The following is a 27,543-nucleotide window of genomic DNA, read 5'->3' on the forward strand; positions in this document are numbered from 1 at the left end:
AACACCCGAAAAGTACAGACAGAAGTTCAGGGGTAGTCACAAACTGGGCACACAGAATTGGGTGGACTTCCTGGACTATGCAAAGAAGGCACTGGAAGGTTGGATTCAGGGCAGTGAAGTGAGGAACTACGAGGGGTTGTTTGACCTAGTACTGAAGGAACACCTGCTTGAGAAATGTTTCCCTGAACTGCGGCAACACCTGGTGGATAGCAAGCTGACCAGTCCCCGGAAGCTTTCTGAGGAGGCGGACATTTGGGCTAGTACCCGGGTGTCCACAAGGGGGACTGGAGGGGATACTCAAAAGGCCGGACAGGGCGCCCCCCAGAAGAAAGAGGGAGGGGAAAAGAAAAAGGAGTTCTCCAAAGGCCCCCAAAATAACTTCCAAGGGAAGGGAACAGGATTCACCCCTAGGGCTAACCCACCCAGAAACCCTAATCCTGGCCAGAGTCAGCAGCCAAGGGTTGTCCATTGCTACGAGTGCGGTGGCGTTGGACACTATAAAGGAGATCCGAAGTGCTTGAAACGACCACCCCCTCCCATTGGAGGAAAGACCCCCGGAGTAGCTAGTGTAGTGCTCGGGGAGGAGATGCCCTAAACTAAGGGAAGGGAGTGGGCGGGTGTCACTTTAGTGTCCCTGGGAGAACGGGAGATGGTTCCCAAGATCCAGGTGCCCGCAAATACCGCAAAGTATGGGCAGTGGGTCACCATCAACGGCCAAAGAGGGGAGGCTCTGAGAGACACAGGAGCCAGTATGACTATGGTGCGTAGCCAACTGGTGTCTCCAGAGCAGGTAATTCCCGATGTACTCCACCCAGCCGCGATGGCTGACGGCAGAACAGGCCACTATCCCGTGGCCGAGGTTCCCTTTGAATGGGGGGGGGTTGCAGGTTCACTTCGAGTCGCCGTAAGCCCTGCCGTGCCAGTCGATTGTCTGCTGGGGAATGACAGGGAGCACAACGCTTGGAAGGAGGTGGAATACCGGACTCACACTGAGATGCTGGGTACACCTGACTGGGCCTGTGTTAGCACAAGGTCCGCGACTACCCGGAGAGGGAGTTCGTTTCGGCTGGAGCCTGGAACAACGGCCCAGCCAGCTGCCAGTCAAGGGAAGAACCGAGGACAGGAGGAGCCTGCCTCGGCGTCCCCACCCCGTAGGACGGATAGGCCACCGGAGGTGGTGGACCAGGAGTCTGCGGTGGGGGACGTTACCAACCTGGAGGACCTACCCATCCCGGCCGAGTGGCACGTGGAGGGAGGGCCATCCAGGGAGGAATTCTGCCAGGGCCAGAGGGAGTGCCCTACTCTTGAGGGGCTGAGGCGACAGGCCGAAGCCCAGGCAGCAGGGAACGTTGAAGGGAACTACAGTGTTTACTGGGAGGATGGCCTCCTCTACAGTGAACCCAAGGCACCCCTACACGGATCGTCACGAGCCTTGGTAGTCCCTCAACGTTATCGAGCCTTCCTTCTGGAGTTGGCTCACGAGATACCATTGGCAGGACACTTGGGGCAAGACAAGACCTTCGCCCGTCTTGTCCCACACTTTTATTGGCCTCAGATGAAAGTGTCGTCCGATACCTACTGCCGGACATGTGTGTCTTGCCAAGCCAGTGGGAAAACAGGGGTGAAGCTGAAAGCTCCCCTGGAACCACTCCCTGTCGTTAGCACCCCCTTTGAAAGGGTGGGCATCGACATTGTGGGTCCGTTAGATCCACCGACTACAGCTGGTCACAGGTTTATCCTGGTCCTGGTGGATCATGCCACACGGTACCCAGAGGCAATACCTCTGAGGACCATAACAGCACCTGTTGTGGCTAGGGCCCTGATGGGAATCTTTACCCGAGTGGGTTTTCCCAAGGAAGTTGTGTCCGACAGGGGGACCAACTTCATGTCAGCGTACATGCGGGCCATGTGGAAGGAGTGTGGAGTGACCTACCGGTTCACCACTCCTTACCAACCCCAGACCAATGGTCTGGTGGAGAGGTTTAACAAAACCTTGAAGGGCATGATCAGAAGTCTGCCTGAAAGCCTGCGGAGGAAGTGGGACGTCCTCCTACCCTGTTTACTTTTTTCCTACAGGGAAGTGCCACAGAAGGGAGTGGGCTTCAGCCCCTTCGAGCTTCTGTATGGGCACCCTGTACGTGGACCTCTCAACCTGGTGAGAGACGGATGGGAAAGAACTCCCAGAAAGCTTCCCCAGGATGTGGTGAGCTACATGCTGGCCTTCCGGAGCCAAATGGCTAAGTTGTGGAAGCAAGCTTCTGACAACTTGGAAGCCAGCCAAGCTGTGATGAAGGCGTGGTATGACCACAATGCTCACCCGGTGGAGTTGGAGCCAGGCCAGAAGGTGTGGGTGATCGAACCAGGAGAGCTTAGTGCCCTCCAGGATCGCTGGTCAGGACCCTTTGAGGTGTTGGAGAAGAAGGGTAAGGCTACCTACTTGGTGGACCTGAAGACCCCTCGTCAGCCCCTACGGGTGCTGCACGCCAACCGCCTCAAACCCCACCACGAGAGGCCCGAAGTCATCTTGATGATGGTGACTGACGGAGCAGAGGACGCGGAAAGCGAGCCTCTCCCCGATTTGTTTGCGTCTCAAGAAAAGGATGGGTCGGTGGAGGGAGTGATTCTCTCCCCATCTCTAACTCCTGAACAGCAGGAGGACTGCCACCAGGTCCTGGGACAGTACTCTTCGTTGTTCTCCCTTGTCCCGGGTAGGACTCACCTGTGCGTCCATGACGTGGACACAGGAGACAGCCCACCTGTGAAGTCCAAGATCTACCGGATGTCAGACAAGGTGAAGGCCAGCATTAACGGTGAAGTCACTAAGATGCTGGAGCTAGGAGTGATCGAACCTTCTAGCAGCCCCTGGTCCAGTCCGGTGGTACTAGTACCAAAAGCTGCACCACCGGGTGCCCAACCGCAACTGAGGTTCTGTGTGGACTACCGGGGACTGAATTCAGTAACCAAAACTGATGCTCATCCGATCCCTAGGGCGGATGAATTGATTGACCGGCTGGGAGCTGCCCAATATCTAAGTACCTTTGACCTTACTTCTGGGTACTGGCAGATCTCTTTGACTGATGGAGCTAGGGAAAGGTCAGCCTTCTCCACGCCCAATGGCCACTACCAGTTCTGTGTGATGCCCTTTGGGCTCAAGAACGCACCTGCCACGTTTCAGCGTCTGGTGAACCAGATCCTCACTGGAATGGAGAGTTTCTCTGCTGCTTATCTGGATGATATAGCCGTCTTCAGTAACAGCTGGGAGGATCACTTGCGTCACCTGCAAGCTGTTCTCCAGGCCCTGAGACAAGCTGGATTGACGATCAAGGCCAGCAAGTGCCAGATCGGGCAGGGGTCGGTAGTGTACCTTGGACACTTGGTGGGTAGGGGAGCGGTGCAACCCCTCCAGGCGAAGATCGAGGCCATCATGGCCTGGGAACCCCCCAAGACACAGACTGAGGTCCGAGCTTTTCTGGGCCTCACGGGATACTACCGCCGCTTCGTGAAGGGGTACGGTACCATCGTAGCCCCCCTCACGGAGCTTACGTCCAAGAAACAACCTCGACGGGTAGTCTGGACGGAGGCTTGTCAGCAGGCCTTTGTGAAGCTGAAGCAAGCCATGTGCGAGGCGCCGGTCTTAAGGGCCCCAGACTTTTCCAAGGAGTTCATTGTCCAGACAGATGCATCAGAACATGGCATTGGGGCAGTGTTATCGCAACTCAATGAAGAGGGTCTGGATCAACCCGTGGTCTTCCTATCCCGGAGACTACTTCCCAGGGAACAGAAGTGGAGTGCAATAAAGCGTGAAGCTGAAGAAGTTGCGGCCATACCTGTTTGGCTCGCACTTCCTGGTTCAGACCGACCACAGACCCCTTCGTTGGCTGATGCAGATGAAGGGGGAGAATCCCAAGTTGTTGAGGTGGTCTATTTCCCTACAGGGAATGGACTTTCAGGTGGAACATCGGCCTGGAGTGGACCACGCCAATGCAGACGGTCTCTCAAGGTATTTCCGCCTTAGTGATGAGAACTCCCAAGGGGTTGGGTAGCTCTCCCCACTTTCAGCTGGGGGGGGACGCGTGTTAGACCTGTCAGCCCTTTGGGTGGTCCCTCCTCTCCATTATTTATTTTGTCCCACTTTTGCCTCAAACCCTGTTAGTATTTTTTCCTTTTTGGGAACCACCAGACTTTTTAGTATTGATGCAGATTCAGGGAGCCATTTTATCTACCCCTGGAACTTCTGTCTGAGGGCCTGGAGCACAAAATGGTGGCCACCTGTGACATCATCAGAACCCACTGGAACCTACTAGAACCTTCTGCAACATTCTGGAGCCCTGTGACAGTTGGAGGCGGTTTAGAATGTTGGGAAGCTAAGACAGAGAGTTGGCAGTTGGAGCTGGCAGTTGGCACCTGACTGGTGAAGAGTGAGCAGCAAAAACCTGAAGGAGGAAGGAGTGAAGCAGCAGGGGTGGAAACTTGTGCCTGGAGTGGGGTCCATAAACCCACCCTTGATACTAGTCCCTACTGACTGAGCCCAGCCTGGAGCCCTGTGTGGGAAGAAGCAAGAAAACCCATCCTAAGGACCTGGACAGCAGGAACAGGCCTTAGAAACAGAGAACAGCAAGATCCTGACCTGGAAACTGGTTTCCCTGGAGTCCGACGTCGAGTAGCCTGAGACCCGGAGCCCGAGGTGGAGAAGCGGCGCCGACTGGAAAGCGGACGTCGTGCCCGGAGCCGCCAGAGGTCGAGAGAGGGCGCCGTCAGAGGTCGTGAGGAGTACCAAAGGTCGAGGAGGAAGTCACCCGAGGTCGAGTGAGCGGCGTCATCGGAGGAGTGAAGTCCGCCCTCCGGAGTCGTCGGAGACCGAGGTGAGGTGTACCGGAGGTCGGGAGTGAGGATCGCACTCCGGAGTCGCCGGAACCTGTGAGAATCATGCCGGAGGTCGGGAGTGGAGGTCGCACTCCGGAGTCGCCGGAAACCTAAGGAGAGGAGCACCGGAGGTCGGGAGTGGAGATCGCACTCCGGAGCCACCGGAAGTCGACATCGAGCCAAGGCCGGCCGACGTCATCGAATCCGAGGTCGCCATCGGACCGGAGCCGCCCGAGGTCGACCGAGTAAAGACTGCCCGACGCCATCGAATCGGAGGTCGAGATCGAACCGAGGCCGCTGACATCGAAACCGGAGCCGCCTACCGGCGTCGTCAAAGAACTGACATTGTGCCGAGGCCGCCGACATCGAACTGGAACCGCCTCACGGCGTCGACACGACTCCAGCGGCGTCGGAGCATCAGAAAAAGGGCAGTAAGTGGAGTAGAGGGCGCCTAAGGCCCTGTGGAGACCTGAGAGACTGCTCTAAGGGGCTAGGGAGGTGCTGGAACCAACCTGACTGTGCCAGGGGTGAGCTGGGACTAATCTAGAGAGGTTGTGTGGAGAGAGAGAGAGCCAGGTCTCTGGTATTCCCCCCTTGATCTACCTCAGTTTAGGCCTCAGCCTTGTCCAAGCCCGGGAGTAGACACCCCCGAGCCTTCCACATCCCCACAAGCTGTGCCTGGGCCAAATCAGCCCTTAGGAATTCAAAAGTGAACTGATTCTATGAGTGTCACTGTCAGCTTTTAAGTATTTATTAGGGGCACTGTATTTATTGTATTTAACCTATTTATTGCTTCACTGTATTTATTGGTCCACAGTATTTATTGATGCACAATATTGATTGGTTTACAGTATTTATTGCCTCAGAATATTTAATTGCCTGTATGTATTGCACTTATATTTATGTCTTCATTATTTATGATCACCCCTATTTATTGAATCATTAAGCCAGTATTTATTTGACCTGCATTATTTAAAGTTTGTATATTGTGATTGTTATTTATTTATCCAATCAGCAACTAAGAGAAAAAGAAGATAAAGAAAGATATTTTCATAATTTTTACGGTGTAGAGTCGTTTTTGGAACGGATGCACGCATGGTTATTGTTTGGGTATGTCGTATGCTTAGCACGGAGCCTGATTCCTGACCACTCGAGCCAAGCTACCACAGTGTGTCCGGAAGACCACCACCATCCTTTCAGAGTGGGAGTGTGGTTTTCCAACAGTCCTACGGTATCCTTTGATGTAATGGGCATTCTCCTTTGGACAGTACATTTAGACTTTTCGAAGAGGGTCTTATTGTAGCAAAATGTATTATATTCTGATTGATGTCTGCCTGTGGGGTGAAATACGAGATATGTTGGTGACTGAAAGACATGAGTGTGACCACAATCCCCTGGTGGGAGTTGAAAGTGCCCCTCCACCTCTTATCCCCAGTTTTTTCCAACAACCGTAGAAATCTGGAGTGAATGTTTCTAGCAATGCAATAGCAGTTAAATCCATCTACGATGAACTGCTAGCACATTGGAATCAATTAGTTTTAAGATAGGTAATCCTACTATTCTATTGCTTGTCAGTACTGTTCTCATCTATGAGATTAAGTAACTGTTTATGAAAAACTACAGGAAGGCTTTGGTCAATGAAGGGGACAAGTTATTGTATAATACAGATTGCAGAGTTAGGAAGTTGGGTCTCTTAGCTGTGATTAAAAATGGCAAGAAGGATAGAATAAAAGAATCAAGGGGGCATATTAAAAACCTTGGGCTTGGGAAAAGAAACAGTCGGAAGGCTTCCTACAGGCAGAAAAAGCAAATTATGCCAAGAGGTTTTGGTAATTGTTGCACACTGAGGGTACACAAATTCTACAAGGCCAGAAGTCCATATCCAGAGTAGCGTATAGATTAATCATTTTGAATCTTATTATAATGATACAGTTGAAAATCCAATCTCTTTTCATGCAATGGATAGCATCTACGAAAGTGATTATCAAGAGTGAACACCGTATTAAAGATTCATTATCAGATACTGAAAGAGGCATAATGGCCTAAAAACTTGGCAAGGACCCAGACTTGGATACAATTTAAGCCACGTCTTTTTATCTGAAATGTCTATCTGTGACACCTTACATCAACACCATTACTAAAGCTATAGTGGTTGGTGTCCCCATTCACGATACATGGAGAGGAGATATTCCCAATAAACAAAAAGAGTTCACACAGCGATCCAACCAACTATTGTCCAATTAGTTTAAAAAATAGCATGCAGAAGATTTTCTGCATGCATATTTTGGACAAGTTAACTACTTGAATTGCAGACAATGATGTACTCAGTCCTCTCCAGGCAGGGTTTAGAGCGGGTGCTAGCACGGTGGATCAAATCTTCTGCTTTCTATTGATAAAATGGAAGGTTGTGTGTACTCCGATGGAGGAAGCCTTTACGTAGCCTTTGTTGATCTCACGAATGCATCATTCATCATGGTACCCATGGAACAACTATGGGTGGTACTTTGTGATTTGGGAATCCAGATGGAAATACTAATGATGCTAGAGAGGCTACATACCGATAACTTTGCATAGATAGATGGGGAACAATGGAGAATTGACAAGGAAAGGCATGATACGGAAGGGGGAAGGCAGGGGGGGAGAGCACCAGGGCTGCGTTCTGACCTCCACTCTGTTTTTCCTATCTATTAATGGATTTTTAGATTTTCTCTTCATTTACACCAATGATGCCCCCAATTTGGCTGGAGAAAAAATTCCAGCCTTGTTTTTTGCAGATGATACCCTGCTAATGTCAAAGACGAAGCTGGGTCTCAAAACTTTAATACAGAGGTTTGTCCTATATTGTTCTACCCATGGTCTGGAGATAAACACATGTGCGACCAAGTGAATGGTGTTTAGCCCACACAAGAAATCCAGAGGGAATAAAGTATGTGTAGGTGGAAGATACCTAGAAAGAATGAAGGAGATTGGTCACCTGGGGATAAGAGTATCAGACTCACATTCATAGCGGGAACACTGCTATCCTAAAACAGAGGATAGCTAATATCTAAATTATTGAGGCAATCCTCATACCATCCTATCACCAGCTATTGAGATCTATAGAGCACAAGCAATCAGTGAAACTATATATGGAGCTGAACTATGGGGGCATTATGATGCTTCTTGTTTACAGAAAGCTAAAAGTGCCTTCATATGGACAGAGCTGTCTATGCCCCAGAGTACCCCATGCTTCCCCCAAGACTTGATTTGGCAATGGGATCTATAGCTGCCCATGTGAAGTTGAGGGTACATTTTATATTGGGTTCGGGTGTAAACTAATAAAGATTTAGAACTTAACAGGGAGGAATTGCAGGAAGTAGATGGAAGGCAATATATGAGAAAAATACTGTGGATGTCCTATGTTAAAAAAAATCACTTGTAGAGCTTGGCTTGCCAAAATATAGGTTGGATGTGTATCTCTTACAGTTGGAGCACGACATGTCATTATAAAAAGATCTTGGCAGTGTTTTAGGGCCAAACAACATCCAGCATGTTCCCTGGGTAGGCTGACTGACACATTTCTCCTGTCCAAATGGGATCATAAATTTGAAGATTATTTTGACCACATTCATCTACCCCCCCCCCCCCCCCTTCCCCCCCAGCGGGCACGTTACATAAAGTTTAGACTTGGGTCTTGACAAGTGTCTCTATTACATCCAAGTGGCCAGCTCTGGGTGAAGGCAACAATGTATGTCCAGCCTGTATGTTATACGAGGAGACCGAGGGCCATCTTCTATGCTGTTTGTAAATCCTATACCAGGTCTAGATCAAAATGGCTAAAACCATAGTACAAGCTGTTAGACATATGCCAATATGAAACTGCATTAAGCGTATGTAAAACAAACACTACCTTGTAGCACATGTAGTTTCAAAATATCTACATGCCGCTTGGTGTGTAAGGCAAAAGGTGATGGCAAGAAGCTAAGACATCATGTGAAAGTAACATGGAGTGGCTGCGTATTGTATACATGGTGGGGAAAAACGATCAATTTGTAGTTGATTTTTTTTAAATAAAATGTGGTTTTAAGCTTTTAACCTGTAGTGCTATCAACTGTTTATAATGTATTGTTGATAGATCATTGTATCCGATCTGGCTGAATAATGGAAAGAAGACTCTGGATAGCTCTCGGCCACAATGATATGAACAAAAGAAGGGGTGATGGACTTTTAAATTAGGACTTTGTTTAGGGCCCTGCTGAAAGTAAAAATAATAAAGCCCCCTCGCCGCCTGCAGGTTGCTGCTCTGAACAGAAAGCAGACGTGCGGGCACAGCTGAATTGTGTACCGGTGTAGGAAAATTACACCATGACAAATTCAGTATATTTCAATGGGTCGGCCGAATCCCAGATCTAGCTCAGAAACAGCTGGCAGAACCGGGATCCCGGTCATTACTGCCCGGATTAATATTATAAACTTGGCTTTAATCACATTTGCAAAGATTAACTGAAAAAGGCAAAGGCTTGTTCTCATTTCAGCTCGGTCATTTGTACTTCATTCACATGGGTTTACTCAGTATTGTTGCCACATATTAAAAGGTACTTTATTCAAACACGTTTTTCAGATACGTTTGAGGGTACCAAAGTATTATCCATAGCTATAGCTACATTAAAAACACTGACCTCTTTCTTGGGTAATACCGTGAAAAGATTAAATGAAGGTTTTTCCAAATAGTGCTTAATTTGAAAATCTTAATATAACCAGAGGATACATTAAATGCGAGACCGATTTGTAATCGAGCCAAATACATTAAATAAAAAGCACTATGTGAATCCAATACTGTATTTTTTTTGCATGACATAGTAATGGTTCACCAGTCATTGTTACCGTCCAGGCAGATCAATGGCAGTTCTAAGCTACCGGCTGGACAGTAATCAGTGCAGGCAGCAAATTATAATTACCCAGGATTCTTTGGCTCACTGTCACGTGAACTTCCGCCCTTCAGTTTTCTAACCAGCTTCTCACTGCTGCGTCTAATTGAAGCTCGGAGTTTGCTAAAGGAACCACTGCGCTTTAATGATCCAGTTCCATCCTGAAAAAAACGTGAACAAATATGAAACTGCAGAACATTATGAAACAAAAGCTCCCCTTCTGGTATTCAAGTAGACACCCTTCCTTCTCTATTACCAGAGTATACCAGATATGTATAATCACCTGAATTGGATGTTCAGAGAGAATATCTTTAGATAGGTCAGATCACATTTTTGGAGCCTATCAACACATGATAGTCATGCAAGCCTGGTACACTACCAGTGACAAGTCCATGTCTACAGTTAAGGTACTGAACAAACATCTTACAGGTCATTTAAATTTCTCCTATACTGTCTTGTTATTGTTTTACATCAATTATAATGGATTGTGAAAAGCATGACGGACAAGATGGTAAAGGTGATTTATTGTGCTTTATTTGGCTTTTCTTTTAAATCCCTGAAAGTACAACAGCAAATTATAAAGCCAACATAACAAGCAAAATATAAAACATTGTGTCCTTCTATGACCTATCTTTGAGCATGTTTAAAAAAAAAAAAAAAAAAAAGATACCCAAGCAGAACTGCAAACTATTCTGGTGTACGATTCTCACAATCCTGCAACAATCCAGCAGTTAAGTTTTGTATTGTAAAACTACTACATATTGTTTTGTAAAAGTGTTAAACTCTGGCAAGGTTTTAGGTGCAGATTTAAAAGCAACCAGTCCACTACAATCTAGCATTCGAAAGTGCATTTCGCAGGTTACACCTTTGCTGTAGAGTATCTTTGGGATTTGTCGTATTCTCCCTGCTCTTACATTAGCCTCCACAACAGGCTCCCTCTCTTATATCTCCTTTAGGTGCAATGCTTCTGTTATTGCCAGTAAGAAATACCATGCCCTGTTAGGTTTCATTGATTAGATTGTGGTATATCTTTGCATTTGTATTGCATGTAGCACTTGGACTTATTTCAAGAGAATCCCCTGTTAATTGCTTGGGCCTCCGTACAGACTAACTGAAGAAGTTTTAGTCTAGTCAATGTACCTGTTTTTTTTCTGTATGGTAGTGCACATGTGAGAGACATACATGCTAGCCTTTTGGGTGGCCATAGCACACAGTTTCAATGATTGTCCTATACGGTACACATACACTTAATGTCATGGGATAAACCTAATCCATCATAATAGTAAATACCAGTCTTGCAATTTAGTCATCTCAGCCAAAAGCTTACATTTAAGCCAGGATAGTTCTTTCACACATGACTCTCATTTCCACTTTTGAAGTAAATTGTCCCTACAAATCCACCAGCTCTGGTTTTGAATCAAGCATGGACACAATTTTTACCAACCTTCTACGTTTCTCAAAAAGAAATCTGGTAACGGATAAACACATAAGGTTACCAAACGGCTCCATAACATCAATTATGGAATTAATTTAACTATATGAATTCTGGACGGTATAGTATTGGATCACCTCAAATGAAACACCTGAACTAATGTTATGGGTCACGATGGGTTACAGAAGAAGAAATTGGACTGGAACAATGTGTCACTGTTGAGGTTGAGTTATCGGTTATAATTGGGTATTTAGATGGGGGGGTGGCTGTTGTGCTTTGAGTTCCTGGACATGCAGTCATAATAAAAACACATTTGTTGATCCTAAACAAAGTTTCAAGAGCAGCCAACAAGTTGGTAATTTGTAGAGAGTTTGGGATACAGAGGATCCCTACAAGTTAAGCATCCAGACATACATGTTTGTTTTAAAAAATGAAAATCAGAAATTGTGAGAATACAAAGGCAGAAAAGATTGGAAGATTTAACATGCATGCATGTTCTTCTAAAACATCACTACAATTCCGAAGTTGTAAAATCTATACACAAGATGCATATTGACAAGATATACGTTATGATTAAGCATAATACTGTTGTACATCAAAAGCAGATTTAAACCAATATATGACTGCAACGCTGGGGTCTGTTATCTAACAGGAAAAATTAGACAGTTGGAAAAGTAACAAGCAGCAAAGGCTGAAACCAACTAAACTATGTGCAGTGAAATTCTGTAATAATGATTAGTATTGGTTGGTAAATTCAAATTACCATCCTCAAACAATCCCTGGAAAATTAGCAATAGCCCCTGTATGTTTGAAGAGCTGCACGTCAACAACTGTTACTACTTTTTAAACATACAAGATTCTTTGGCTTTTACCCACATAAAAATAAACATGCCAAAATTACTTGCATTTGGTATTGCTGTCTGTATTGAGAAGCATATATTTCTTGGCATTCTTGTTTCCCATCGAGTAAGGATTATGTTACCTACCCTGAAAGCATCTGTTCTTGGCATGTAAAGCTGTAGATTCACATGCTTTGCATACTCCTGTCATCTAGTGTTGGGTCCGGATATTTGCAAGTTGTTATTCTTCGAAGAAGTCTTTTCCAGTCACAAGGTAAGGTGACTCCTCCTTTCGGTGATAGTGTGCATGGGCATTAACTCCATTGTTAGATTGTTTTCCAACAAGAGCGTGAGAATGGAGTAAATAAATGTAGTATAGAGATGTCCATGTGTGTACAATATGAATAATAACAACTGCAATGACCATAGGTGTCCAGGGAGGGCACATGTGAATCTCCAGCTCTAGATGCCAAGAACAGATGCTTACCGGGTGAGTAACATAATCCGCTCGAGGCATGTGTGCTGTAGATACACATGCTTTACATAGACTGTATAGTAGTACTTACCCAAAGTGGTGGCTAACCAGTGGGCGTTGCATTTGTTTTAAAAGGTGTTGTTAGGACTGCATGTCCCACATTAGCTTGTTGACGTGCTAATACATCCACACAATAGTGTTTAGTAAATGTGTGTGGTGTAGACCATGTAGCTGCTTAACACGTCAGCTATAGGAATGTTACCTAAAAAGGCCATAGATGCTCTTATTTTACGAGCAGAATGTGCTCTAGGAGGTATAGACAAAGTACTTTTGGCTTTGATATAACATGTTTGAATACATTTAATGATCCATCTAAAAATATCAGATTTAGAGATAGGTTTCCCCTTAGGAGGGGGAGCGAAGGCAAGAAAAAAGTTGTTTTGCGAAAATCTTTTGTTCTATCAATATAACACAATAATGTTCTTTTGACATCTAATGTATGTAGAGCTCTATTTGCTTCAGAATCGGGTGGATGGGAGAAAACAGGTAACTCAACACACTGGTTAATAAGAAAGAAAGAGACAACTTTTGGAATGAACTTTGGGTAATTGTGAAGAACCACTCTGTCTCAGTGGTGTTGGAAAAATGGTTCTTCTAAGGCTTGCGCCTGAAGCTCACTGATACATCTTAGTGAAGTGATAGCAATCAAGAAAGCAACCTTTCATGTAAGGAATTGCAGTGGGCAATTGTGCAGTGGTTCAAAAGGTGGACCCATTAGTCTTGAGAACAATATTAAGGTTCCATGCAGGTGCAGGTAGAACTTTTGGTGGTATCACTCTTTTAAGGCCTTCCATAAAGGCTTTAATTACTGGCACTCTGAACAAGTGTTGCCTATTTTTGAAGATATGCAGCCACTGCTGCAAGGTGTAGGCGTAGGGATGTGTATGCAAGGCCTGCAAGTTGTAGATGCAATAGATAGCAGATGATTTGTTGAATAGAAGCATCTAGTGGTTCAATTGTTTGGTTATCACAATATATAACAAACCTTTTCCACTATGCTGCATGGCATGCTCTAGTAGTAGGTTTTCTTGCTTGGTTTTTTTTTTCATTTTTTTTTGTTTTGTTTTTTTAGCAGAGTTTTATATAGCGCGAGCTTGACCTGAATCCAATCAGGTATCAGAGCGCTTTACATAGCACCAGTTACGTTACATGAGGACACACATTCATTTTTTAAAAAAAAATTTGGGCACGGGGAGATTAAGTGATTTGCCCAGACTCACAGGAGGTTTGGCGTCGTTACCGAGACTCGAACCCAGTTCCCCCAGAGGCCAACTCCTCACCCCTTGTTTAAGAATGGTCATACAATCTGATGGTAGATTTAGGTATCCAAACTCTAGACTTCAGAAGCCAAATCGCTAGGTTGAGCTCCTTGGGGTTTAGATGTCAGATTTCTCCATGGCTCTGAGTGAGAAGGTTTGAGGTGAGGTGAAGCTTCTGGTGTGGAACTATTGAAAGTTCCAGTAGTGCAGTGAACCATGGTTGACAAGCTCATGTGGGAGCTATTAAAATGAGGGTGAGAGATGTTTGCCCGAGCTTCTGAACCAGAAATGGAGGAAGAGGGAGAGGTGGAAAGGCATAAGCAAATATATCTGTCCAGTTTATCCATAGAGCACTGCCTTTGGATAGAGTGTGAGAACCTGGAGGTAAAGTTTGGACATTTTGTGTTCTGAGCTGCTGCAAAAAGATCTATTTGTGGAAACCCCCATTTGTGTAGGTATGGGAGGAGAATTTGGGTGTAGTTCCCACTCGTTGCCACATCCTGCCGAGGAGGTCGTCAAATTAGTTGCCGTCCCTGGAAGGTGTTCTGCTAGCAGTTGGATATGGTCATGTATTGCCTGAAGCCAAATGGTCTAAAAGAGGCGTGATAAATGTAGGGAGTGTCCCCCCCATTTTGTACATAGTACATAGCCGTCATATTGTCCGTCCACACTAGGACAACTTCCCCCATCAGGTGAGGTAGAAATGCTTTTAGCTAGATGCTCTAGGTAGCTGATGTGCAGATTTTTGTGTTTGGTGTCTCATAGACCATGAATTGTTAGATGTTGTGGATAGACACACCACCCTGTGAGGGATGCGCCCGCTGTGAGCACAATCTGTGTAACAGGTCAATAAAGGGCCGCTCTTTTGATAGGTTTTGTGTGTTCCATCACTGCAGAGCGATGTGGGTGCGGCTGTCTACTAACACTAGATCTTTTACCTGATCGTGTGATTGATTCCACTGACATGCCAAGCATTCCTGTAGAGGACGCATGTTTAATTTTGCATGAGGTACTATGTCAATGCATGATGCCATCGCCCTAGAAGTTGCATGAACGTTTTCACTGTTAGATACTGGTTGCTTTGGAAATGAAGTAGCAGTGTTTGAAAATTGTGAATCCTTGCTGCATTTGGATAGGCTAAACCTGTTTGAGTGTTTAGCATAGCTCCTAGATAGGGTTGGAGCTGTGAGGGTTGAAGATGAGAGTTTTGAGCATTGACTGTGAATCCCAATTGATAAAGATTTATGGTAATTCAAGTGTGTTGTAAACACTTGAGATGTGCGTTGGCTTTGATGAGCCAATCATCTATATATGGCTAACATGAATGCGTTGCCTTCTTGAATGGGCTGCTTACTGCTAGACATTTGGTGAATACTCTGGGTGCAGTAGTGACTCCAAATGGGAGTACCTTGAATTGATAGTGTTTTCCTGCTACCACAAATCTGAGGTATTTGCGATGTGCTGGGTGAAGTGTGACCATATGGAAGTGTTCTGGAAGAGAACTAACATTAGTAGTAGAAAACCATCCTTTTTTGGGATTAGGAAGTAAAGTGAGTAAACCCCTGATCCTTGGTGTTGTATTGGAAGTGGTTCTATAGCTTTTGTACTTCTTTTTTGTGCAGTTGTTGGTGCTCTAGAGAGAATTTGTGAATGTGAGGTGGACTATTGGGAGGATTGCTGGTGAGATCCAGGCAATAACCATGTTGGATAATGTCAAACACCCATTTGTCTGATGCTATTGATTGCCAAATGGAAAGAAATAGATGGTGTCTTCCCACGACAGGTGTATGATGATCGGGGGAAATTGTTATCAAGCTTGTTGGGAGAGGGCGAGGAACGTGTTGGTGTACCTCTACCTTTGAAATTGTTTCCTCTGTAACCACCTTTGTAAAATCCTCTAGAGGGGAAGGATTGATTTTGAGGTTTATAGGAAGAATGTGTTGGCATCTGTGGAGGTACTTTTTGAGCCACCCCTATAAAATGAGCAGCAAAGGAGTCTCTGTTAGAGGGTGCCTGTAGTGCTCTCATGGATTTTACCACTTCAGGGTCTTTTTTCATTTTTTCAAGTGATTCAGCTACTTGAGGGCCACAAACATGTTCCTTGTCAAAGGGAGCATTAATTGTTGTTTGTTGCACCTCTGGTTTAAACCCAGAGATTCGCAGCCATGTGTGTCTTCTGAAGAGAATACTGGTGTTAACTCCTCTGGCTGCAGTATCGGCAGCATCTAACGCACACCTAATAGGAGTTGGAAAATAGTTTTCCCTCCTGCATTAGTTCTTGCCCTCTTTTCCTATGCTCCTCTGGGAGATATTGGAGTAATTCCTACATTTCGTTCCAGTGGGCGCTATCATACCTAGCCAAATGACCTTGTGTATTGGCTATGTGCCAATGATTGGCTAATTGTGCAGCCACTCTTTTAACCGAGGCATCTATTAGCTTGGACTCTGTCTGGAAAGGTGAATCACCTCAAGTTTGTGAATTTGCTCTTTTACGAGTATTGGACACGACTAAAGAATCTAAAGGCCCTTGATAAAAATTGGGTTAGATGGTTGGGGTATATATTTTTTCTATCAACCCTGGTTGTTCTAATACATGCCCATACTGGATCTTAAAAAATGTCTTCCGCATGTCTTATGTGTGGTCCCCATGGTTTCAAATAAAAAATCTTCTTTTAAAGATTCTCAGTGTAAAGTGACTCCATGGTATGTGGCAGCCCTGGCAATTAACTCCTGATATTAAGTGTTGTCATCAGGAGGGGAAGGTTTTACAGGGTATAGATCTGGATGTGTGTCTGTAGTAGGATCTATATTATAATCATCCCATGGATCTGGTGGTGGTTGATCATAAGTGTCATCCCCAGCCCCTGCATTTGATCTGTACGAGTAGAGTCCTGTGGTGTGATGTCTAGAGGGTCTGAATCTGGTATCAGAGGTATTGGTGTAGATGGTGGAGGGGTATTAGGACTGGGGTGAAGAGGGCTAGTAGCCTTGTCCTTTTAGAGGGATTTTATATCCTGTGTCCTGGAAACTAGGAATTTTTCTCTTGGAGGATGGTATCACTGACTTTGTTCTAATATGTCCAGTGTCTGGATTAATACACATATTCTTTTGTTTTGGACCCAGCTTTTCTTGCACGGTTTCCAGACTTTACTCCAGAGGCTTCTGAGGAGCATCATTCTGTTTCTGCTCTGAAATGTTTGGTTTCGAGTCGGGTTTGTCCTTTTGTCTTTCGCAACTTATGTTTTAGGTGCTGAAGGTGTGGTATCTCGACTGGAGGCCGAGCTGGAAGGCTTGACGTGTGCTTTCGGTGCCAAGTCAGATGGCAGGCATTAGAAGCAGAGTCTTGGTGCCTACCATGGCCACATAACAGTGGTGGCATGGAAGACTTCTGTTTACTGGAAGCAGGTTTTGTCGGCATAGGGGCTGTGGTACTCACATCACCTTGACCTGCTGGGACATAATGGGACTCCAGTTTTGTCTCCAACTCGGAATCAGAGTCTTGGACGGAAAAGGCCTCTTTTTTTCTGATGCGAGCGCTTCCATTTTGTCCTGTTCGATAGCTTCTCTGAAGATATCGGGGGTGTCTTCGATACTTTGCCGCTGCATTTCATTTTGTCAAGCCGGACAGTCCCGTAGGTTTTTATTTTTTATTTTAAATGAGCAGCAGGTGTCCGTCTTCTTCCTTATGCTCTGGAGACAGGCACAGGTTACAGACCTTGTAAAGGTCGTGGGTGGATATTCTGAGTAGCACCGAGGGCACAAATTGGAACAGAGTCCGTTCCATCAGCAGATTACTTGATGTGTGTTTGAGTGGAGTGAAATGAAACTGTCTAGGCCCGAAGGCCGTGTTTGGAGTTCTCTAGATCCAACTCAGAAAGTTTCCTGATTTTCAACATGTGGAGAATGGGAATATGCGTTTGTAACAATAGCGAAGCGGGTACAGTGGATTGGGAACCAAAGGGATCCCAGCGAACAGTCTTGAACCAGAGCACAGCAAGCCACGTCCGACACCCAATGGCAGAAAGAAAACAATCTAACAATGGAGTTGATGCCCATGTGCACTATCACCGAAAGGAGGAGTCTACTTACTTCGTGCCTGGAAAAGACTTCTTCACAGAAAAACAACTTGCAAACATCCGGATCCAAAAATAAATGGCAGGAGTATGCAAAGCATGTGTTTATACAGCACACATGCCTCAAACCGGTATTTCTGTCCGTGCTGAGAAGCACAGGATTTCTAGGTTTTCTTGCTTCCTATCGAGTAGCGGAATGTGTGAGCAAATTATGAGCCTAGCCCATTTCTTTGTAATACGAACTGGATGTGATTTCAGGATCAGTCATGACAATCAACTGCAGATCATTTGAATATACTACAGCAAGAGCTATATACTAATAGCACTGATGATGTAAGGTGAATTTTATTCCACTCAATGAACAAAACAAAAACAGGCACCATGTGTACAACAGAGTGAGTTGAGCAGGAGCAGATTCGAACACTGCTGAAAAATGAGTCAGGGTCATTATGCCAGAATTTCACTGAATCTACCACCCAAAAAAGCTACTGCATAGACACAGAATGAGAGAGCAAATATTCCCAAGCAGACAATAGAGACAATAGAGACACAGACACTGGTCAGTTGGAATGAGTTTATTAGAAGTTAGAGAAAGACAGGTACACGGATCACTGAACACTCAGATTAGTGGCAAAAGCACAGTAGCAAACATTTCACACAGAGCTGTTCTAGTTCTGAATAACAAGAATTCTGTATTGATATTAACCACCTTATAAATTCTTTTAAGTAAAATATGACGCACATGCCTTACTTCTAGAAATCAGTGACGGTCCACACCATGCCATGTTTAATCCTGTGTATGCTTTTTTTAGGTAACCGTGTCATAATGAAATGCTAGCTATTGACGTCTTTCTTAATTATTTAGCTACAGATTGCACAGTAACTGGTTGTAACAGAACACATTTTGCATGACTGATTACATTTCCAAAAGGCTACAAATGTACGGAAATAAGAAAATTCAATGGTGGGAAAGGAGGACACCAGCACTGAAGGAGTGGCCAGGATACGGGAGGTGTGTGGTGGCTCAGACAGGAATCCTAAAGGGGTAGCTAAGACAGTAGTCAGTACTGGAGAGAGAAGGTAAAGCTTGTAGATGCTGCACGCCCATCATGCAGGAGACAGTATAAGAACCACACAAGGCATCTAGGCCTGCCAGACAGAAATGGAGAAAGAGAGAAAAAACTGAATGAAACTGTTGGAATAATGTCAACAGTTTTTAAAAATGTGCCTTTAGTTTTGTACAGGTAAGTCAACAGTATTTCTAGGTCATCAGACTACCGATTTAGCGAGCATAGTTGAGAGTGTGCTTCATTGTCCGTGGGTCAATGAAGTATACAGCGAATTCAGCATAATTTACCTACTTGAATCCAGATATTCAATCATATTATACAAGATTCAGTATTTCATTTTTGACTTGTTCTATTAACATGACGATGAGGTTATCATTTTCAGACATCACTTGCAAGTTCATATGCAGATGTGTAAGTAATGAAAATATTTTTTTAAAATGTGTTCACAATAAAAGAAATGCAGGAAACATTTTTTGTTTTGTAGAAATTGGCTGGCAACTTTTAGTTAAGCTGCGCAGTTTGCTTTGCATCCATCAATTCTTAGTAACGGCCTGAACTTTCAAATTGAATTACAATGTAATTAATAAAATCTTTTCTTCCCAGAACCGTCATCACTACCAAAAAATTATTAAAACTAAAAAAAAAATTGTTTCAGAGTAAACATTAAATAAGATTGCTCTAAAATTCTTTTAATTTAATTGAAAGGTGAGAATTAATAAATACTGCAAATTGGTTTATATTTTCATAAATATTTTCAGCCTAAATTCAGAAAATTGTATTTATCAGATTGTCTAATTTTGTTATTTTCCCTTGATGCTACTGCTCACAGCAGCAAAAAGTCTTACTAAAAGTAAATTCTTCCTCTGTTGAAGTAGTGAATTTTTAAACTTAACTCTCTTTGCATAATCTTGACAAGACAAAGCAAGTTGGGTTCCAGGTTTAACTGTCATATTGGCTCAGTGAAAGCTTAAATTAAACAAAGCAAGGAAAAAAGGAGAGACCTAACAAGGGGTAAGTGCTAGAAAATGAGAAATCCAGTCACAAAAGGTAGAGCAAATGAAGCATTTGATTTATACTTTGAATTTCATAAGATGAAAATAAAAACCAAAATGTAAAGAGAATGTAACTTTTTATATAGAGGGACCATGGATGATGCTTTGTCACTGTCTTATAAATAATAAATTGCTGAGTGATGCATTAACCTGTAGTCTTTGTTAGAAATTCCAAGGGATCTTGAGCCATGCAGCATAATTTCCAGAAGTACAGCAGAGCACCCCCCAAGGAGGGAATTGTAAAGTGTTCCACTGGTGGTCAAAGGGTAACAAAGTAGAGCAACAGTCATCATGTGGGGTCATTAATAGGGAGGGTGATAGTATTGGGTGGGCGAACACATGTGGGTTGGATTTTAGGACAGAGCACGTATATGCTGAAAGCCAGCTTGGTGGCTTATGTCATGCTTTAAAAAATTAACTGTACCATAAAATGCAGACCGAAGAGGAAAATGTGTGAAAGAGTGGGCCATGCTGGACTGTTGTCTATTTTATAACCTTTGCTCAAAACATTTAACAGTTTTGAATTTATTATTTTTGTATTTTTATACAGAACGGGTAAGATGGGTATCTGATGAGGACAGTTACTCTCTGACTTCTTAACAAACAAATCTGACTTTAAGTAGGGCACCTGCATTGTAATATTTAGGGAATGCAACTTCCCCAGTTTATGAAAGCACTACTAACACTTTTCTCTACATCTTGTGTCCCGGTGTGTTGCAAATGGTAATACCAAACAGAGTTCGTACAGCTAACACATGAGCATTTGGGCTTCGCTGAATTTAATGTCTCTTTAATGCAAACAATGACCTAGAAATACTGTCAGTTATGTCTTCTTTGGACGTCCCATTACAGTACAATCAAGCTGCATGCTTTAAAAAAAGCAAAGGGAAAAGGTAGGCATATTAGGTTTTTACAGCTTAGAAACATGCAAAGTCATGCAAAGTGTTGCAGAAATGAAGGGAAGAGTACAGTACACAGTTCCAACACCCAGCTAGCAAGAGTTAATCAGGAAGGCCTTCAGGTTGCTTATATTCAACAATGACCGTTGCAAATTAGTTACAATGATGCTGATTGATTGTCTTAGTATAGAACATACCAATATTAAGGAAGAAGAGGGGGTAAACTTTAGAAGGAGAAACATGAATTAAAAATAGCAAAAGTGAGTTAAGGTGGAAAAAGTGTTAAAGGTTTAAAAGGTTGGTGTACGCATCTGGGCCACTGAAGAACATTTGAAGAGAAATACTAAACTGTTTCGGTGCAACTATAAACAAAAAACAAAAAAAGAGGAAAAAGACAATGTAATGTATTATGAAAAAGTTGTGATAAAATGGCAAAAAGGGAAAGACTGACAAAGGCAAATGGTATGAAGGATGTGACAATCAGCATAATTCATCTGAGTTGTAAAATCAAAATGGATGGTTATATTTTGATACCAGCAGTCACACAAAGTTAGTTTTATGTTTAACATGTTGCACACTGGGATGCATCAACTCACACTGTTAACGGGCTACAACAAGGTAGCAAACTAGAATCACTGAAATGTACTAGTCAGCTAAATGATAGTTTGACTAGTACATGGGTGCAGGTCACATCAGATAACCACTAATCATGTTTTCCCTCCCAAAAATGATAAACTGCCACACCTGCAACTACAGTCCCAAAAGTCTGCTATGAAAACAAATAGTTCAGTGTCTAAACAAATTGAAGTGAAAATGTGGATATTCAATCTCCAGAATCAGAAGTTAAATCTCATACCACTGCCCAACTAATCAAGAAGCATTATAAAATGTGAGTAGCTTGCTAAATGAGCAGTTGATATGTCAACAAAGTGCGATCGAAGTACAGTGTAGCACTTTCTGATCATTTCTCCCTCATGTTATTACAGTTCCATCTCAGGGAAATTAATGCGACTAACCAACTCACAGTGATATTCATATTTTTTTGCAGATAGCGAAAGAAAGATTTTATTTTTGAGGTGACAACTCCATTGCAAAAAATTGCCTTTAGTGGTGCTTTCCCTGGTGTCCAGTAAAAGATCTATAAAAGCAATGCTTGGAACAAAAGGAGATTTGAATAAAACTTGCAGTACCAATTTCTGCCCAAGAGTGCAATCGGATTTTACAAAAACTCAAGAGGGTTTGTGAAAAACATTCTTGAGCCCTATATATTTAAAATTGCCATTTTCCTTTTCCAAAGAAATAGCAATCCCTTGTTGCTACCCCTGGACCAATCCCCCACATTGGTCTTGTACTCCCTTCCACGCTGCTTCGTAGTTGCTAGTTTTTGATTAATTGAAAAAGTACAATGAGACTATGATGGAGTTGCACAACTAAAAGGGGGAAACATGGTGAAGCAGCTGAACCAGCCATCTTAAGTTTTGGGAGCCTAAATTTGCCTTTACAGAAGAAGCGTTAGCAGTCCACTGACTTTGAGCATTGGGTACTTGAATGCTCTTTAACTACAACATCAAAATACTAGCTTAAAAATACAAGGGAAGAAGGGATCGGGAAGGTTCTTATAAATTTGTTGCAGTTATCACATAAATATATTGTGTTGTGTGTTAAGGCAAGATGACATCCAGCTTGTTTAATGATTTTATCCTGGACAAAGTGGTCAATGCTCCCTTTTACTATTTAATATTCTTAAAAGTTTACACCCCAAAGGAAGATGGGGATATAATGCTCTATCAGGAAAAGGTTTTTCACTTTAGGGCTTTTAAAAATTGTTAAATCACAGGATTTCTTTTTACCAGTCCATAAGAATGCCATAGCAGTGTCTGCTGGTATCAGAGATGTATGATCAAATCATGGTGTAATATGCGTTGCTTTAAAAATTAACTAAATGGTAGTGACATTAATTGCTACTCTGTCATCTAACAACAATAACCTACAGACTAGAATGACGAACAAAACAAAACACCAAGACACTCAATCAGCAATAAGTTTTGTAAATAATAGGAAATCTAGGCAGTTCCAGTTTATCAATTTCCCCCAAAAAACACAAATGTTCTCATCACACCACTGTAAAAAGAATCTACTGTGAAGCGTGTACAAAAATAATACAATCTCTTCACATTTGATTTTGAGAAACATCTGTGCACTAGTGGACACAGCTGAGGATGATTTCTTTCTAGCAATGACATGTTAAGTAAGTATAAAAGTCACATTCTTTTTGTTCTTGCATTGGCTACTTCGCAGACTGTGTACTGTACTTACCCCATTCCATTCTACGCTCATACTCACTTCCTCCCCTCCATCTGGGCCACTCTCGTACTTTACAACATCAAGGCTTTCACGGCTTCGTCTTTTCTCTATGCTCTCAGGATCATTTAGTACATCAGCAACTCTCTGTTTGTGAACATTGTCCAAGCCCTGTGTACCAGACAAAAGTATACTAGATTACTTCACTGAAACAGCAATCACCAGTGAACCAAGACATAACTAGCAGACAGTACACTAACACTCTACTATATCACAATTATATCTGTGACATCAAGCTTGAAGGAGTTTTCCTTTAGATTTAGAAGATGAAAAAAATACTGTGTGTTATTTCTTTGTAGTTCTCATTTTAAAAATCTTTGGTGAGAGAACAGGTAGTTGGACTAAGACTGGTTGCGCTCCAGATAGATTTGATCTCTTCCTTGCTATCTTGGTTAGAGTCAGATGTGAGGGGCGGGGGACAAGAGTATCTCACATGATGAGAACTAGAAAGACCGATATCAGGACTTTCATCGGACAGTGAACAAAAGAATATAGGGGACCTGTAGCTAAAAGTGCTTCTCCTCTCCTGGGCCCCAAGGTACTATCAGATCGGAACTCCAGCCTGGCCACATTTGCTATCGGGCCAGCGTGCTGCTGTATGGGAAGACAAAATCACCAGGGTTGAGTGGGGAAGCTGGAGTCAGCCACTAAGTGTCACTTGTCAGCAGACCTGTGGATTAGGAGTGAACTAGTTGCCAACAGTGTGGCATCAATGGAGTTTTTTTCCAAACAGCTTTTTGTAATTGGTATTTTATAATAATCTACCATTGACAGTACATTTATTAGTGTGATATACCTTTTAATTGAGTCACTTAACCCAATCACACCAATCATCAAATAACATCATACCTTACTATTTGACAGGATACGTTCTATTTCCATAAAATAACATCGTACCTACTGTGTAGTAGGGTTATATTTGTATGTTCCTTTTATGTCACTATTCACAGGTAGGCGCATTTAATTCTCCCAATATTTAGTCCATCTTTGTGTCTCAGTGATATAAGAGATACAAATAGCATCAACCTAACAAAAATAACTAAACCAAACAGTGGGCTGTTGTGTGCATTATGTGAATATTTCTGACAAGCAAGAATATGTACATGGTGTCACTTACATTATGTTGCAGGTAGGGGCTATATGATGTTCGTGATGCCATACCATACTCTGTAACTTTCATATACTGGTTATCCAATTAGTAGGCCTGCTATTCAGGTCTACATTTTTCCACGAAAGAAAGGGTTTGTTTTACCAACACAATCTGCAGCATTACTTGCTGGTTGCCCAAGCTGTTCAAGGGGCAGTGTGAAATCTTTATTTAGATCCTCAAATTTGACCAGTTGTTCATCCCATTGGTCTGACAAAGTATCTTTCCGATTCCCATAACTTGTTCAAAGTGCAACAAGTTAGTTTCAGCTTCAGCTAGTTTTATAGCTCTAGTTGCCACCATGCAAGCAAGAGCTAGAAACCAGGAAATGGCCCTGACAGTCAGTTGTCAGAGGAACTGACCCAGTTGACAGCATTCAGGTTAATTTATGTTCATACACCCAGATATTGACATGATATTTGTAACCAGTGTTCAATGATCAACTATAACCACGCAGTCCCAGAACATGTACCAGAAGCCAGCCCTGTTGCTTGAACATCTCAGGTACTTTGATGTGGCTGGGGATAAATATGCCCTGTTAAAGATGCTAAATTGAATATATTTAAAATGGGCATTCCAAGTGACCCTAGGGTGTTAGGTTATAATAGAATTCCATTCTTTATCTATGACACATCTACTGAGGCACACATTCCATCTTTCTCTAGTTCTAGCAGTGTAATCGCTCAGTCTTTTATAGGGGCCTTATATAACAAAGTTACCAGGTGTCCCGCATCATCCACTGTGTAAGTGGTATGAATATACTCCTCAGCTGTGGGTTCAATATCAGTAATGTTCCAGTGTGTCTTAAGTATGTTAGTAAGGCCATTATATGTTAAATATTGTCCCGTATGTAGCACAAATTTAAGTCAAATGAAAGTTACTGATAGTTTTTTAACGGGTGGGTCACCCTTGGTAAATATGCCTACTTCATCCCAATGCTCTAGATCTATAATATTAAAATAACCTTTTGTTTTAGAGAGCTGGGACATAGTTAATTTCTTTGCATGTCTTATATATTACTAGCAAAGCAATGTTATCTTCAGGAGTTTGAGGAGTGAATTATAGTGTGGTTCTATCTATCCAACATCAGTTAAATAGTTTACCATCCTGTGTATTCTGCAAGGGATTAGGTACAGTCATCCAATGAGCTAACCACTGAATCTTGGCCCACAGGTTGTAGAGTGTCATATTAGGAGCCCCAGCCCTCCTTTAAATGTAGATGGCTTTAATTTAGCCAATGCAACATTCTCCCCCCCACCCAGTACACCGAGGCATTTTCAACGCCTCAGAATATGTTCCCACTGTCAACACAAATAAAATAGGTGATATGGGGCAATCCCAGAATGCCCCCCTCTTAATATAGTAGTGTTACGATATAGAACCACTTATTTTAACTCTGGATATGGGATGAGTATATAGTAATTGTATCATTCGCAGTAAATAGCCTCATATGCCAAAATTACGTAGCACGGCTTAAGGCGTCAAAGTGAGTATGGCTGAATATGTGCATTACTGGGGAAAGCTTTCCATTACACCGAAAATGAGCCTAATGTTTGACCTGCTACGCCAATGAATTAAACCATTTTTGTCCACATGTAGCAGTTTGGGCACATGCGGGAATTGCCTTGTGGTAAGGACCCTGCTTAACAGTTTATGATCTGTGTTAAATATAGAGAGTGCCCAGTACGACAATATTCCCGTAGGGTTTCGTCCAGAGTTAAGCAATGCAACCTCCAAAGCCTCCGGAGTAGAGCTGAGAAGGCAGCCCAGATCTCAAGAGGAATTCTACAGCTCCCTCAATTTGGGGGGTTAACATATTAGAAAAGGTGTAATAGAATTTGACCGGCAGGTGGTCTGTACCTTGCATTCCTGTTATTGGGGCTAATTACAGGGAGGGTCACCATTGCTAACAACAAAGTGATTTCATCTTTCTCAATGCGATCTACATTTTTGTATATTACTGAATGTAATGTGGCAAATCCCACAGATCTGCTAATCTGTGACTGGTGTGCATGCACTGATGTATCGCTTATAGGCGTGACCGGGAGTTGGAAAGCCTCCCCTCAAAATTCTAGCTAATAATCTACCAACTTTATCAGCCTGGGCATGTATGTATGTAACTTATTCCCTGTAACCAGTGTAGCGTAGCGTGCCTAAGAGCACTTCAAACTACTTTTTTTCCCCCGTCTGCAACAACGCAGAGGAAAAGGAGGGAGTCATCAATGTAGCAAGTCTTCAGTTTTCAGACTTGTCTTCCAGTGCAAATATTTGCTTCAATAGTTTCTTACAACACCCTACTGTAGCTTTAATTGATATGCCCTAAATAATTACTTTAAAGATTTCCGATTCGGTCACCCTACTTGATGCTGTCCCTGTGCTCATAGCTATGCACTCATCCAGTGTTTCCTCTTGTGTTATTCTGTATACAGCATCTTTTAAACTGGATTTTCACCAGGTAAATATGGGGTTCAGACGTCGACCCCATAGTAACTCAACCATCAAAGGATTACGGTCGGAACTACCTATTAGTCTATAGATATCTTGTCAACAAAATATCTAATTTGGTCCTGAATAGAGGCATTGAACCAGCGAGTAAAAAGAGTATTCCTTTATATCTGGATGTGAACAACTCCATATATTTAATAGGGACCCATGTTTACATTACCCTTGGAAGTCTTTGGCTGTCTATGTGGCAGGGTATCGGGAGATTCCTATGCAACAATAGATAAGCTGACTGATAAAGCACTGCTGCCATTATCAGGGGGGGACAAGAGGAAGTGATTATGACAGATGAGACAGTGATGTTCATAGAGACCAATGTTTATATTACCCTTGGAAGTATTTGGCTGTCTATGTGGCATGGTATCGGGAGATTTCATTACAAGAACGGAGGCTGACATTATGCATAATATTGTAATGCAGTCTCCAAGCAGCCGCATACATCACAATACTAAAGGTTCCAGAATAGAACATAAGGAATACATAAATGGCATGAGCGGACAACAATCAGCCCCTTTTAAATGCGGCTCCGAGCAGATAAGTAACTCCTTTTCATTATACTATTACAAGATTTGAATATTTCCTGGTTTTCCTTTTTGTGTGGGCT

At 43.1% G+C, this 27,543-nt stretch overlaps 1 protein-coding gene across 6 annotated transcripts in view; it reads right to left on the reverse strand.

The window, feature by feature from the left end:
• The window catches only part of KLC1 (kinesin light chain 1), a 412,248-nt gene that overhangs the window by 72,146 nt on the left and 312,559 nt on the right, over positions 1 to 27,543 (reverse strand). For 3 of the 6 annotated variants that reach the window (XM_085626289.1, XM_085626286.1, XM_085626287.1), the window contains exons 13-14: positions 23,246 to 23,401; positions 9,801 to 9,931 (exon numbers count right to left, since the gene is read on the reverse strand). In XM_085626289.1, coding sequence (XP_085482415.1) covers positions 9,801 to 9,931; positions 23,246 to 23,401 — 287 coding nt within the window. Of the gene's footprint in view, positions 1 to 9,800; positions 9,932 to 18,462; positions 19,058 to 23,245; positions 23,402 to 27,543 lie in introns of those variants that run through there. The other 3 variants (XM_085626290.1, XM_085626288.1, XM_085626291.1) reach the window with 2 other exon arrangements.

The sequence above is a fragment of the Triturus cristatus genome, chromosome 9, assembly GCF_964204655.1.
Source record: "Triturus cristatus chromosome 9, aTriCri1.1, whole genome shotgun sequence".
In the NCBI taxonomy this organism is placed as follows: domain Eukaryota; kingdom Metazoa; phylum Chordata; class Amphibia; order Caudata; family Salamandridae; genus Triturus; species Triturus cristatus.